Source organism: Aegilops tauschii, chromosome 7 (assembly GCF_002575655.3).
Source record: "Aegilops tauschii subsp. strangulata cultivar AL8/78 chromosome 7, Aet v6.0, whole genome shotgun sequence".
Classification (NCBI taxonomy): Eukaryota; Viridiplantae; Streptophyta; class Magnoliopsida; order Poales; family Poaceae; genus Aegilops; species Aegilops tauschii.
The window spans coordinates 141,999,790-142,014,081 of record NC_053041.3 but is presented as its reverse complement, the minus strand read 5'-3'; the positions used below and the strand labels follow the sequence as shown (position 1 = coordinate 142,014,081).

The window sequence follows — 14,292 nt, the reverse complement described above, 5'->3', positions numbered from 1 at the left end:
AAAGAGTAATGTTCAGAAAAAGGGTAATCATAATCATGACAAGTTTTACAAGTATAGTCATCACTACTTTTTATAGCATAAGTTTCATCACAATAATCACCATAAGTAGCGACTTTGTTCTCATCATAATCGATTGAAACCTCTTCCAAGATAGTGGACTCATCACTAAATAAAGTCATGACCTCTCCAAATCCACTTTCATAAATATTATAAGATTCGACATCCTCCAAAATAGTGGGATCATTACTTCCTAAAGTTGACACTCTTCCAAACCCACTTTCATCAATATAATCATCATAAGTAGGAGGCATGCTATCATCATTATAAATTTGCATATCAAAACTTGGGAGACTAAAAATATCATCTTCATTAAACGTAGCATCCCCAAGCTTGGGACAAACATTAATTTCAGCAAATATATTCTCAAATATATCATTCTCGTCAAACATAGCTTCCCCAAGCTTGGGCCTTTTCATATCATAAGCATAATCACTCTCATCATTAATAGTATGGATAGCACCAATAGTATAGCAATTATCATATTCTTCCAAGCAAGTGCCAAAAAGATTTTCAAGATCATAAGAAGTATTATTATGTTCCCAATCATAATCATCACAACAAGCAATAGGCATAACGAGATCATCATCAAGTGCATCATCTTCCACAATTATTTTTGATTCATTTTCATGAGGCACAACAATAATAGGAGCAACATTATTTGGGGGAGATATCTTTTTACCTCTCTTCCTTTTTCTTTTCTTCTTCTTCACCTCATGTGTGGGTTCAATCCTCTTTTTGGAGCTCCTTATTAATAAGATTGGTTGAATAGAAGGCTCCTCCTCGTTACCTGATTCATCATAAGAAATAATAGGAGAATATTGGGAAGCCTCTTCCCTTTCATCAGTATTATCTTCATCCTTTATTTGTTTTCGTTTTTTTATGTAATTGGCAATATAAGGATTTTCAATGCAATTCACCGCACAATACATATAAATTTCCTCTAGATCAAAACCAAGAAGTTTATAACGGGCAAATTCTGGAAGGTGCCTAGTTATATGTTTCATTTCTTCGCAACCCATAAGCAAGCTAAGTTCATTATAATGTGCAAGGGAAATCAACTCATCACAATTTTTGGACACGATTAGATCATGAAACAATTTGCATCGGATAGCTAAATGACCACTTTCATTGCAAAGTCCACAAGTACGGCCAAGAAAATTTAAATTTTCAGCACAAACATCTAGCCTTTCTTGCAACAATTTAGTTTCTAAATACTTATGCCTCTTGCAATACCTATCTTCCCTATTTGGTGTGTATTTGCAAACCCAATGCACTCCACAAAAATTGACATGTTTATAGGAGACATTTTCATCATAACTAGTGCAATCATCATTAGTACTATGGATATTCAAGGAGTTCATACTAACAACAATGCAATCATGCTCATCATTCAAAGATTTAGTGCCAAACATTTTAATGCATTCTTCTTCTAACACTTTGGCACAATTTTCCTTCCCATCATACTCACGAAAAATATTAAAAAGATGAAGCGTATGAGGCAAACTCAATTCCATTTTTTGTAGTTTTCTTTTATAAACTAAACTAGTGATAAAACAAGAAACTAAAAGATTCGATTGCAAGATCTAAAGATATACCTTCAAGCACTCACCTCCCCGGCAACGGCGCCCGAAAAGAGCTTGATGTCTACTACGCAACCTTCTTCTTGTAGACGTTGTTGGGCCTCCAAGTGCACAGGTTTGTAGGACAGTAGCAAATTTCCCTCAAGTGGATGACCTAAGGTTTATCAATCCGTGGGAGGCGTAGGATGAAGATGGTCTCTCTCAAACAACCCTGCAACCAAATAACAAAGAGTCTCTTGTGTCCCCAACACACCCAATACAATGATAAATTGTATAGGTGCACTAGTTCGGCGAAGAGATGGTGATACAAGTGCAATATGGATGATAGATATGTGTTTTTGTAATCTAAAAATATAAAAACAGCAAGGTAACTAATGATAAAAGTGAGCACAAACGGTATTGCAATGCTAGGAAACAAGGCCTAGGGTTCATACTTTCACTAGTGCAAGTTCTCTCAACAATAATAACATAATTGGATCATATAACTATCCCTCAACATGCAACATAGAGTCACTCCAAAGTCACTAATAGCATGGAACAAACGAAGAGATTATGATAGGGTAAGAAACCACCTCAAAGTTATTCTTTCCAATCAATCCGTTGGGCTATTCCTATAAGTGTCACAAACAGCCCTAGAGTTCGTACTAGAATAACACCTTAAGACACAAATCAACCAAAACCCTAATGTCACCTAGATACTCCAATGTCACCTCAAGTATCCGTGGGTATGATTATACGATATGCATCACACAATCTCAGATTCATCTATTCAACCAACACAAAGAACCTCAAAGAGTGCCCCAAAGTTTCTACCGGAGAACCAAGACGAAAACGTGTGCCAACCCCTATGCATAGTTTCATGGGCGGAACCCGCAAGTTGATCACCAAAACATACATCAAGTGAATCACGTGATATCCCATTGTCACCACCGATACGCACGGCAAGACATACATCAAGTGTTCTCAAATCCTTTAAGACTCAATCCGATAAGATTACTTCAAAGGAAAAACTCAATCCATTACAAGAGAGTAGAGGGGAAGAAGCAACATAAGATCCAACTATAATAGCAAAGCTCGCGATACATCAAGATCGTGCCGAATCAAGAACACAAGAGAGAGAGATCAAACACATAGCTACTGGTACATACCCTCAGCCCTGAGGGTGAACTACTCCCTCCTCGTCATGGAGAGCGCCGGGATGATGAAGATGGCCACCAGTGAGGGTTTTCCCCTCCGGTAGGGTGCCGGAACAGGGTCCTGATTGACTTTTGGTGGCTACAGAGGCTTGCGGTGGCGGAACTCCCGATCTATTCTGTTCTCCGTTCGTTTTAGGGTATATGGGTATATATAGGTGAAAGAAGTACGTCAGGGGAGCCACGAGGGGCCCACAAGGGTGGAGGGCACGCCCAGGGGGTGGGCGCACCCCCCTGCCTCGTGCCTTCCTCATTGCTTCCTTGACGTGGACTCCAAGTCTCCCCGGTTGCTTTCCTTCCAAAAATAACTTCTCCAGAAGGTTTCATTCCGTTTCGACTCCGTTTGATATTCCTTTTCACTGAAACAAGGGAAAAAACAGGAACTGGCACTGGGCTCTAGGTCAATAGGTTAGTCCCAAAAATAATATAGAAATGCATAATAAAGCCCATAAACATCCAAGATGGATAATATAATAGCATGGAACAATCAAAAATTATAGATACGTTGGAGACGTATCAATATGCATCACACAATCTCAGATTCATCTATTCAAACCAACACAAAGTACTTCAAAGAGTGCCCCAAAGTTTCTACCGGAGAGTCAAGATGAAAACGTGTGCCAACCCCTATGCATAAGTTCACAAGGTCACTGAACCCGCAAGTTGATCACCAAAACATACATCAAGTAGATCACGTGAATATCCCATTGTCACCACAGATAAGCACATGCAAGACATACATCAAGTGTTCTCAAATCCTTAAAGACTCAGTCCGATAAGATAACTTCAAAGGGAAAACTCAATCCATTAGAAGAGAGTAGAGGGTGGGAAACATCATAAGATCCAACTATAATAGCAAAGCTCGCGATACATCAAGATCGTGTCGAATCAAGAACACGAGAGAGAGAGAGAGATCAAACACATAGCTACTGGTACATACCCTCAGCCCTGAGGGTGAACTACTCCCTCCTCGTCATGGAGAGCGCCGGGATGATGAAGATGGCCACCGGTGAGGGATTCCCCCTTCGGCAGGGTGCCAGAACAGGGTCCCGATTGGTTTTTGGTGGCTACACAGGCTTGCGGCGGCGAAACTCCCGATCTAGGTTTCTTTCTGGGGGTTTCTGTATTTATAGGAATTTTTGGCGTCGGTCTCACGTCAGCGGGGTCTCCGAGTCATCCATGAGATAGGGGGTGAGCCCAGGGGGGTAGGGCGCGCCCTCCACCCTCGTGGATGGCTCGGGACTCTTCTGGCCCAACTCTTTTGTTGGGGATCGTAGCAGAAATCAAAAAATTTCTACGCTTCACCAAGATCCATCTATGGAGTTTACTAGTAACGGGGGGAAAGGAGTGCATCTACATACCCTTGTAGATCGCGAGCGGAAGCGTTCAAGTGAACGGGATTGATGGAGTCGTACTCGTCGTGATCCAAATCACCGATGACCGAGCGTCGAACGGACGGCACCTCCGCGTTCAACACACGTACGGAGCAGCGACGTCTCCTCCTTCTTGATCCAGCAAGGGGGAAGGAGAGGTTGATGGAGATCCAGTAGCACAACGGCGTGGTGGTGAAAGTAGCGGGGATCCCGGTAGGGCTTCGCCAAGCGCAAGCGGGAGAGAGAGGTGTCACGGGAGGGAGAGGGAGGCGCCAGGGGCTAGGGTACAGCAGCCCTCCCCCCCCCCCCCCTTCCCCTTTTATGTAGGCCCCCTGGGGGGCGCCGGCCCTGGGATCCCATCTATGGGGGGGCGCCGGCCCGGGTGAACAGTAAAATCAGAAGAAAATAAAAGAAATCAACAATTCCCCGTAGATAATGCTGAGGCCCTTCTCAAAAGAAATTTTCACCCAAAAAATTGGGATTTGTTGGATTTTTTTTCTTTTTCCTGATTTTACAGTTCACCCAAGCTTGGGATCATAACAGCACTTTCAATGCGGCGGCCCCTTTTCAAGGGAAAAAAGGCGATTCTAGTTTTCTTTCCTGCAATGGCTAGGATTTAAAACCGTTGATAAAACATGCTTGTTGCAACTTGACACCCTACAAAGCTTAGCACAGATCTTTGGACCTGTTAAATGAAAATAAGCTATCGACTGATGATAGGAACTACACGCAGGAGAACTCCTTCAGAGCAAGGAATATAATACAGTTCAGGCATAGTATGTCGTATGACTTGATTACTAAAGTCAAATAGTACATAATGCTGATGCATGTAGTGGCTTAAACATTTTTCAACACAACACAGTAGATTACACAACAACCATCACATATCCTTCTGTGAAATAATGAAACACGGTGTAAGGATTTGAGTTCTCTGACTGGCTTGAGATCGATCGAAGACTAGTGTTGTCATGTGTTGACAGAACTCCAGTAGAGCCACAACTTAGTAGAAAGGCCTGCGCGGACGGCGGAACCTGGGAGCTCTCCTGCATTAGGACAAAAAACAGGAGGGCATTTTAGACAAGAGTGATCATGGTGCTCGTTATTTCAGAGGCCCAAGAGGCAACTGGTACCAAGTACACAAAATTAAACTTACCCATAACCACCATAAGGATTGTAAAACGGTGGAGGATATGGCCTCATGTAGGGGTGGCCGCCATATGGGTTGAATCCTCGGCCCCCTCGGGGCTGCTTCAACCCAGGAACGTTAGTTCGCTTCGGTGCTACCTAATGAGCATACAAAGAAGGTCAGCATACCACATAGGTTATTGCTGAAAACAAGGTAGTCAGTTGCAGTACGAGGGGAGTATGAATTCACAGCTCACCTTGATTTGCCGACCATGAAGCTCTGACTCACTCAGCTTGACAGCTTCCTGGATAGCTTCTGCTTCAACAAATTCAACATAAGCAAAACCTTTAGGCTGCCCAAACTTGTCAGTCAGGATAGTCACTCGGTTGACGGTTCCGCAGGAATTAAAATGCTGCTGCACTTCTTCTGGAGTGCATGCATAGTCAACCTGCAGTTGTGATCATACAATTACAAAACATAATGAGTACACTTACGATGTCACATAACACATTAAAAATCAGCTTGCAACTAATGAAACATTCAAAATAAACCAACAGTACCAGACTGCATCTCAATTTTAGCAAACTATCAACCTGTGAATTCACTAGAGCTCCACAGTAGTTAGTACTTCTCTTACTGTTCTAGAATAGAGATAAATTTTCATCACATCCAAAATTTTGACTGGTTATGTCACTCACAATAAGAAACTACTGTTGTTACTTGATTCACTAGATTATGAACACTGGACCTGTGATGCAAGCTTTGCATCTAAGAGCATATAGCCTAACACTCCTCGCACGTATTCCTTACTAGAAACAAATGTACTTCAGTCATAATAATGATGCAAAAGGATTGCGCAAAGCAAACTCTGTTATACAGATGCGAGGACAAATTACCAGGAACATCGACACACAGAACTGACGATGTAAACAGATAACTTGGAACTGATAGTGCTACTGGTCTACAGGTCAGCCTCATATTAATTTTTCATGAGGAAAAACATTCACGTCTGCAATGTTCTATGGCTTACAGAATACGGTTTGACCTGCATATAGTAACTAATTGTTCGCATTTAGAAGATCCTACAGCCTACACACACTAGACCTTAAACAGGATGTAATGGACAGAGGAAAACAGATACTCTTATCTAGTCATGTTGACTTCTAAAATAAGTTGCATATCATAGGCTTCTTGCTACATAGACACAGGCTGAAAAGCATATTGACACATATACATGAAAAGTCGAAATAGGGGACAGCAGTGCTTGCACAGGTCTGCACAATATATGTTACTACTAGAGCAAGTCTGTCATTGGTAGATCAGAGAAAGCGAAAAGCAGGTATATACGTCTACATGCTTTCAGACTGACATGCATCCAATGCCTATATGAAATACAAAAACATCGTGACTACAGATATCATTTACTCATATAGAAGCCCCTAAACACCAGCACTCTAGTTAAATTTTTGACATACACACTTCCTACGGATATTTCAAAAGCAAAAGGAAGCTCTATTGGGTATATTTTGCTGAAAGATGACAAAACTGGCAGATGAACCATTAGATTAATTATTAAAACATGAATAATTCCAAGGGGAGAAAGGATACATACTACAGAGAATAAAACACTCCAGCAGGCATAACATGAAAAAAAACATAGCATTCTTCAATAGACACAACATAAAATGTGAGGTCACACTTACATGTCATGCCTATGCACCCCTGCCACTGATTCTCATCTACCGATGGCTATTGATACCATGCCACATCAGTCCATGTATGAGTCTCAAGCGCCAGGTGGAGTACATGCAGCAGTTCTCTACTGACATTTTCGGGGGCATTTCCTATCACACTGTATTTTTTCTTTTTTTTCTTCCTTTTTCTATATTCTTTTTCTTTTTACTTTTTCAAATATTTTTCTTTTTTTCATGGATTTTTTTTCTTTTTTTTTCTTGCCCCCTCTAAGCTAACACTAGAACTTGCACTGAGAGTCAGCCAGATGCCAAAATTTCGATTTCAAAGACTTGATGATAGCAGACTACCCTGCGGCCAATGTCATTTCTCAATCAATGCACCAGAAAAAAAATACATTGATAAAAATAGAAAATACAGAATGCATTCAAGTCACTGATAAAATATGATTGTCAATGATACATGTTCAAAGTTATGGCACTATTTAGGGGACGACACATTGCTGATTGGCACTATGACACTATCTATTAAGAATAGAAACAAAAATCATCAAAGTACAGATAGAATGTTCTGTGGAAACATCAATACCTAACCTAAGAGCACCTTAAACAAAATTTGGGCTGGTCAAGCAAATCAAGTAGTTAACTTGAACATCAGCTTCTCTATAAACGATTTCACAAGCATAACAAACATTATCACATGTAAAAAGAAACATATGGTATCAGTTTTATCGCATATACCTGGCTATATCATAACTACTATGGAATGTAGGAGTGCCAGCTAAATTTAGACAACAACGGAATGAAAACTTACATTTCCAACAAAAACAGAACGAGAATCCATCTCTTCTTTTGCTTCAGATGTGGTCGCGTTAGGATCTCCGCCTGCATGGTATAAAGGCTCAATGTGTTAAGATATTTGCAAGGAAATATTAATATAGAAATTACAGTATAAAGAGTGTAACAAAGCCTAAAAGAATATGCTCCGAGATTGATCCGACACAGAAATATGATGTTATTACATTTGAGTATGCTCCGGCAAGCAAAGAGGCAGTTACTAAACATCATTTTGTAGAAGCTTACACAATACAATGGTGTGGAACGGTTCATATAGAGCCTCTAATACTCCCATATTATGCTTTACCACAACAGAACTACCATAACCCCAACTGGTTAAGAGGGTTCTTTATCTAAAAGGAAATTTTAGAGGATTATGAATGCGTGAAGCAACATTATATATACATCCCAAGGCAGGCAAACTACCAAAATCGCATATAAGAAGCGATCAAGGGACTAACCAAAAGCAATTAAACCACACCATACAACTTAGAGCATGTCTAGTAGTACCCTCAAACCCTCAAACCCTAAAAAATAACCGCTTTTTTACGGGTTGAAACAAAAAAAACGCAAAGACTAGAACCCTTTAACCCCTAAACCTGTAAACAATTTTAAGGGTTAGAGCCCGGGTCACTCTCCCAGCCTCTAAAAGTGAGGGTTGGAGAGGGGAAACAACCACAACCTCTATTTGTCCGTTGCGCGCGCGCGGGAGGGAAAAATCAGGTTCATCGCCCGCCTCCTCCCTTGCCCCGCCCGTCGCCCCGCCCCCAATCGCCGCCGGCCGCCGCGCGCCATGGAGCCGCCGCCCGCCCCCGTCCTCACGCCCGCCTCCTCCCTTGCCCCGCCCGTCGCCCCGCCCCCAATCGCCGCCTCCGCGACGCCCACGTCGGCCCAGCAGCCGCCCGTCCCGAGCCAGGCGCAGGTCGCGTCGGTGGTGGCCGCTACCCACGTCCTCGGCGCCAAGCGGCGGCGTGCTGGCCAGCACGTCGTCCCTCCGCAGCCCGCAGTCGCCCTGGCCCCCGCCTCCTCCCTCGCCCCGCCGCAGCCGCCCACCACCAAGCGCCATCGGAAGACGTTGTCGGTTGGGCCGAAGGGTGCTGCGGTGGCCAAGCTCGCCGCGGAAGGGACCCCGGTCGTGAAGAGGACCACCTCCCGGACGAAGACCGCGCCCGCGCCCCCAATCGCCGACCCTCCGCCCGTCGTGCACGAGGTGCTCGACGGAATGCCTGAGGTGCTCGACGGAATATTCCGTTATAAGGGTTGGGTTTGAGGGTTCTAGTATTTGCCCCTGTTTTTCAACCCTTAAAAGTGTCAAAAAGTGGCACTTCTCAACCCTTAAAACTGCTTTAAGGATTTGAGGGTTTGAGGGTTCTGCTAGTAATGCTCTTACTACGCTGGTTAACATACCCATACTAATGGGCAACAAGAAAGCAGGCGATCCTAGGGCGTGTTAGGATCCAGCCTTGCGAACGGAAGCAAGTCAAAAGCTGGGTAACGACGGGAGCTCGCCGAGGAACCAAACCATTGGCTTCCATGCTGGGCTGGGCGAGGCCAGCGCTTGCTCCAGACCTAAACGTTCCACTAGTGTCCCGGATCTGAAATCCCCCAACCACCCTGCCCCGTATGCGGGTAGTAAAGTTGCTACCGACAGGTTCCGTACACGGACACGGTACTGACCTTGCATCTCCTTGGCGACCTTGGCCTGCATCTCGCGGAGGGCAGCGGCCTCCTCCTCCATCTCCTTGAGACGGCGCTTCATCTCGTCGAGCTCGTGCAGCTGGACACGAATAGGGTCAGTACCGGCGTTAGGGTTTGGGGTCCGGGACCGGGAGAGAGGGGCAGGGCGAGTCGCGGCGGCGGCGACGGGCGCATCACGAACCTTGGCGGCGTCGTCGCCCCCGGCGCCCATGTCGACGTCCTCGCCGTCGACGGGGATCTCCTGGCCGTACACCTCGTGCTCCTCGTCCTCCATGGCCGCCGCGTGCTGAGCTCGAAATCCAATCTACTCACGCCTCGCCCTAACCTAACGCGAGGGCGATTTTGTCTCGGGGACTTTGGGGAATTCGGGATTGGGTTTAGGGACAACGGGCTTTTTAATGGAGTGGAAGCGTGTCAGAGTCGGACCGGGATTGGGCTGAAGAATCGTTTGGGCCCACGGGCCTCAAAACGCTATTTTAGCCCAAACTTTTGCCATATATATATTCGGTTCGTCTAAAAAAAACAGATTCTCTCTCAAAAAAATGCCAGATATTCGGCTTGCCAAATTTTGGTTAGCTCTGAACAAAAAAGGAACAGTTAGCTTAACCATGAGTTGGACAAAATTTGGCAGAAAGAGAGGAGTGTCTGGACGAGTGCGAAGTTGTGTAGTACATGCTACATGGAGCCTGTTATTTCAAAAATTTCAAAATTGGTATTTCCAGGTTTTCCTAAAAAAAATCCTGTGGAAACTTATACATATTCTCGTCGGGTCTGTGAATTTTTCGTTCAAAATTATTATGATTCGCAATCTACCCAAAATAAAATACCGGCCAAACAAAAAAAATGGCCCATTTCATGTACGTATTTGTCTTTTTTTGTCTACGCCGCATATGGAAGTATATTGCTACTGTTTAAAAAAATATACATATTTTTTTGGGATATTTTTTTTCTTTTCACTATAGAAAATAGTATTTTTAAAACGGCCTCCATGTAGCCCGTCCTACACTGGTCATTTTTGGTGTCATGACAGAAAATACTCTCTGGAACATGGTTGTAATTACACCTGGTAACTAATTTTATTTGAAAAAGTTCAGAAAAAGTCAAAATGTTCCAAAACATTTTCCCAACAAACTTGACCTATCGTTTCTGTCATAACGAAATATTCTCTGACAAAATTCTGGCAAAAATGACCAATTTCCCAGGACATATAGCATGAACAGTACCTCGTATATAGCGACAAATTTATTTTTCTACATCCACAGTAACATGAAAGTGCAACAATAAATCTACTTTGTTTGCAAAAAAATAGATTTTTTTTACTTCCTTACAAATTACTATTTAAAAAAATCAGGTGTAATTACACCCGAGAGCCAGACGTTTCCGCTCTGTCTAGACCCCCTATTAGAGCATCTCTAGCAGACCCCGCATCCCGCCCCGACCCGCAAAATAACCGCCAAAATGCGGGTCGGGGCGGAAAAACCTGCCCGATCAGACCCCGCATCCCGTCCCGGCCCGGAATTTTTTTTGCGGGGCGCGGCAAAACATCTCCCCCGACCTCTAGATTCACGGGCTAAGAGGACGACCCGAGCTCAGCCCCTATCCGCAGCGAGATTTGGCGGGAGGGACATTTCCGCGCGGCCGTTCCCCCCCCCCACCCTCCGCCACCATTGCCCCTCCACCGCACGCTCCAGTGCATCTTCACCGGTCGTCCTTCGCCGCCATGGATGACTCTCTGCTGTCTCCCGTCACCGTCGAGGTCGCGCACGCTCCTTCCCCTCGGGCGGATCTCGTCGCCGGCCATGTTGGTCCCGCCGTCGCCCAAGGCAACGCCGCGCCTGCCCGCAAGCGGCAGGGCAACGTGGTCATGCATGGCGGGAATCCGGCAGCCCCCTCCGCGAAGGCCCGCGCTCCGGGCGCCAACGCTGCTGCGCGGTCTTGGCCGGCGGCGGAGAAGGTGGCCAAGGCCGTTGGCGGCAAGAAGAAGAGGATTTCGGCTACAAAGAAGCCACCTCCTTCATCCGCTCACTCCGCCCCGGAAAGAGGTGCCCCGACGATGCTGCTCCCCCCGCAAGCGAGGTGTTTGACGAACTGGCCGGAAGGTATGCGTCTTCGGTCATGGCAATTTTCTTTGCTTTTCGCCATTTTGCGATAGCTCGTGACTTGTTGTCGTTCACTATAGCGGTGGTTCGAACAATGCAACTACCGAGTTTGTGAACTTGTTGGACACCAACGCCGTTGACATTGATGAAGCCCCGTTCGCCGCATTCGACTACAATGAAACGGATCATGGTTGTGAGGAAGAATTAGAGGAGATCGAAGCGGAAGCGTATGAGCAATCGCAAACAAAAACTGGGAAAAGCCAAAGATCGAAGAACTACACGATCTTGGAGGATCAAGTTCTGATCAATGCATGGAGTGCGGTGTCTCTTGATGCATGCACGGGTACTTCTCAAACCGCCAAGAGGTATTGGCAAAGGATCGAAGATCAATACTTCCGCATGATGGCAAAGTACCCCAATAGGACTCCACGCACATTTCGGTCGCTTCAAGGGAGTTGGGAGGTGATCAAGCCTATGGGCAGCCGTTGGGCAGCTTGCTTGGAGCAAGTACGCAATGTACCTCCAAGTGAAACCGTGGAATCCGATTATGTGAGTTTGTTTTGCCTTTGTTCAAGTTGTGCATCATCATATTGCATCATATGAAATGATTGCATCATTTCACGTTTGTTCACATTGTGTAGGACAAAATTCCCAACATAGATACAAAGAATGGAAGCTTCGGAAGGCAAATTCTTCAAACAAGAGCATTGTTGGGACTTGCTCAAAAAGTGCGAGAAGTGGAAGTTGATCGACAAAGAATCCCCACCGAAGAGAGGCTCACTTACAAACATGGATGAAGATGAGGATGATGATGGCCCAAAAAATTTGAACAAGTCCGATGGCGACAAGAAGACAAAGGAGAAGATGAAGAGAGAGCAAGAAGCATCGAGCTTGAGGGAGAAGATTGATGCCATGGTGCAATCAAATGAGTTGATGTTGTTGAAGTCATTGGAGATCAAGAAAGAGTTGGCCGAGAAGAAGGCAAATGAGAAGCAAGAAAAGTGGCAATTGCTCAAGGAAGAGGCGCTACGCAAAGCGGCCATTGAGGAGAGAAGAGTACGTGCCGCTGAAAACAAAGCCATGTCCAAGTTGCTCGCCGAAGAGAACAAGATCATGTCAATGAACCGCAATGACATGGACGAACTCATCAAAACATGGCATGATATGGCAAGGAGAGAAATCTTGAAGAGGAGAATGGTTGCGTCGGCCGGTGCGTGTTACAGTGTTGGAGATGTTTTCTCTGCTCCATATGGCGGCAATGTCGATGATTTTGGTGCGGGAGTTGGAACAAGCGCCGAAGGTGGATTCGGTGGTGGCGATGAACTTCAAGATGGACTCGATGGCGCGGAGTGAAAATCGACCAAGATTATGTCGGACGTGGTCGTCACTTTTGCAAGACCCTCTTTTGCGTTTGTCCTACTAAACTGAGGCTTTTATTTGCGCGTAAACTGTGTTATGTTATTTGAATTTGAACTTATTTGTGGGAACCTATGTCAAATTTGAGAATTGGGCGTTTTTTGTTTGCGGGTCGACACGGCGGTGCCCGAGCAGACCCCGCAAAAGCCGACCTGTAAAAAAGTATATTCCACGAATATCCTTTTATACAGGTCCGTTTGGGGGTTGCATCTGCGGTCGTCCATGCCAGTCCGCAAAGACCGTTTTCCACGGACTGCAAATGTGTTTTGCGGGCCGACGGGATGCGGGGTCTGCTAGAGTTGCTTTTAGGCACTGCCCGGAGGCCCCCTGTATTACTGTTTAGGCGTACCCGACAAGAGTTGCTCAGCGTGATCAGATGGCTAGGGAGCTTGAATTATCGTGGAAGGTTGGGTGGCTCATTTTTACCATTTTTATTCTTAATTCCTCGTTGCTTTTTTCTCTCCTAATTCCCCGCTGAGTATTTCTTGACCAGTTCCTTGGCAGCATTCCCAATTTTTTCAGTGAAAAGTTTGAGCTTAGAGGATCCACCCCCTACGGCAAGCATCCCCTTTCGAAGCTGCAGCACACTGAGCATGTGTCCTTCAGCATACCATATCGATGGCCATTGGCCAATGCCAGCCAGTAGGGATATGAAATCACACAAAAAGAGCCTCAGAGATCAGCAGGCCTTAATCCCAAAGCCTATCACACATATAGGGATCTCAACGGAGCAGCTCACGACAGTCCTCATTAGGTTCTCAACCAATCTCAGAATGAACCTGTTTCAGTTGTTAACACTTCAGTTTACTTGCTCTTCAAAACGCTGATTGGCATGGCTGCCGTAAGCCCGTAATCACACGGTACAATGTACATGAGCTCACAATCACAAAGAAAATCACAAAGCGTGGGATACAAACGCCCATTTCTATGGCTCTTCACACAAGAACGCTACAACTACAAACTGAACATTTACTGTTCTTACAACAAGTAAACACAGAGGACAAGCACAAAAATTTCAAAGAACAGCAAGCAAATTCAGTAGCCGCCCGTCCACCAACTCAGTTCATCACGTCAAACCTGAGAAAATCAAGCAGTTTTGTAGAGAGCAGGTCTGGGAAAACCAAGCCAGGCCAATACAGATCAACAGAAGAAACATACACACAGGACACAGAAAGCAGCGCAAGCTACAGCGAAAATAGGCATGCGAGACTAGCTATAA

At 45.1% G+C, this 14,292-nt stretch overlaps 1 protein-coding gene across 2 annotated transcripts; it reads right to left on the bottom strand.

The window, feature by feature from the left end:
• Positions 1-4,964: 4,964 nt before the first annotated feature.
• On the bottom strand, positions 4,965-9,984 carry LOC109750230 (polyadenylate-binding protein 2). Of its 2 annotated transcripts, XM_020309190.3 has the most exons (6): positions 9,740-9,984; positions 9,538-9,637; positions 7,838-7,908; positions 5,589-5,780; positions 5,360-5,490; positions 4,965-5,249 (listed from the first exon to the last, which is right to left on the bottom strand). In XM_020309190.3, the coding sequence occupies exons 1-6, from the start codon at positions 9,830-9,832 to the stop codon at positions 5,207-5,209; spliced, it is 630 nt and encodes a 209-aa protein (XP_020164779.1). In that variant the 5' UTR covers positions 9,833-9,984; the 3' UTR covers positions 4,965-5,206. The 2 variants fall into 2 exon arrangements, with proteins under 2 accessions (XP_020164779.1, XP_073361465.1); XM_073505364.1 differs by having other exon boundaries at positions 9,538-9,928.
• Between the last annotated feature and the right edge of the window lie 4,308 nt (positions 9,985-14,292).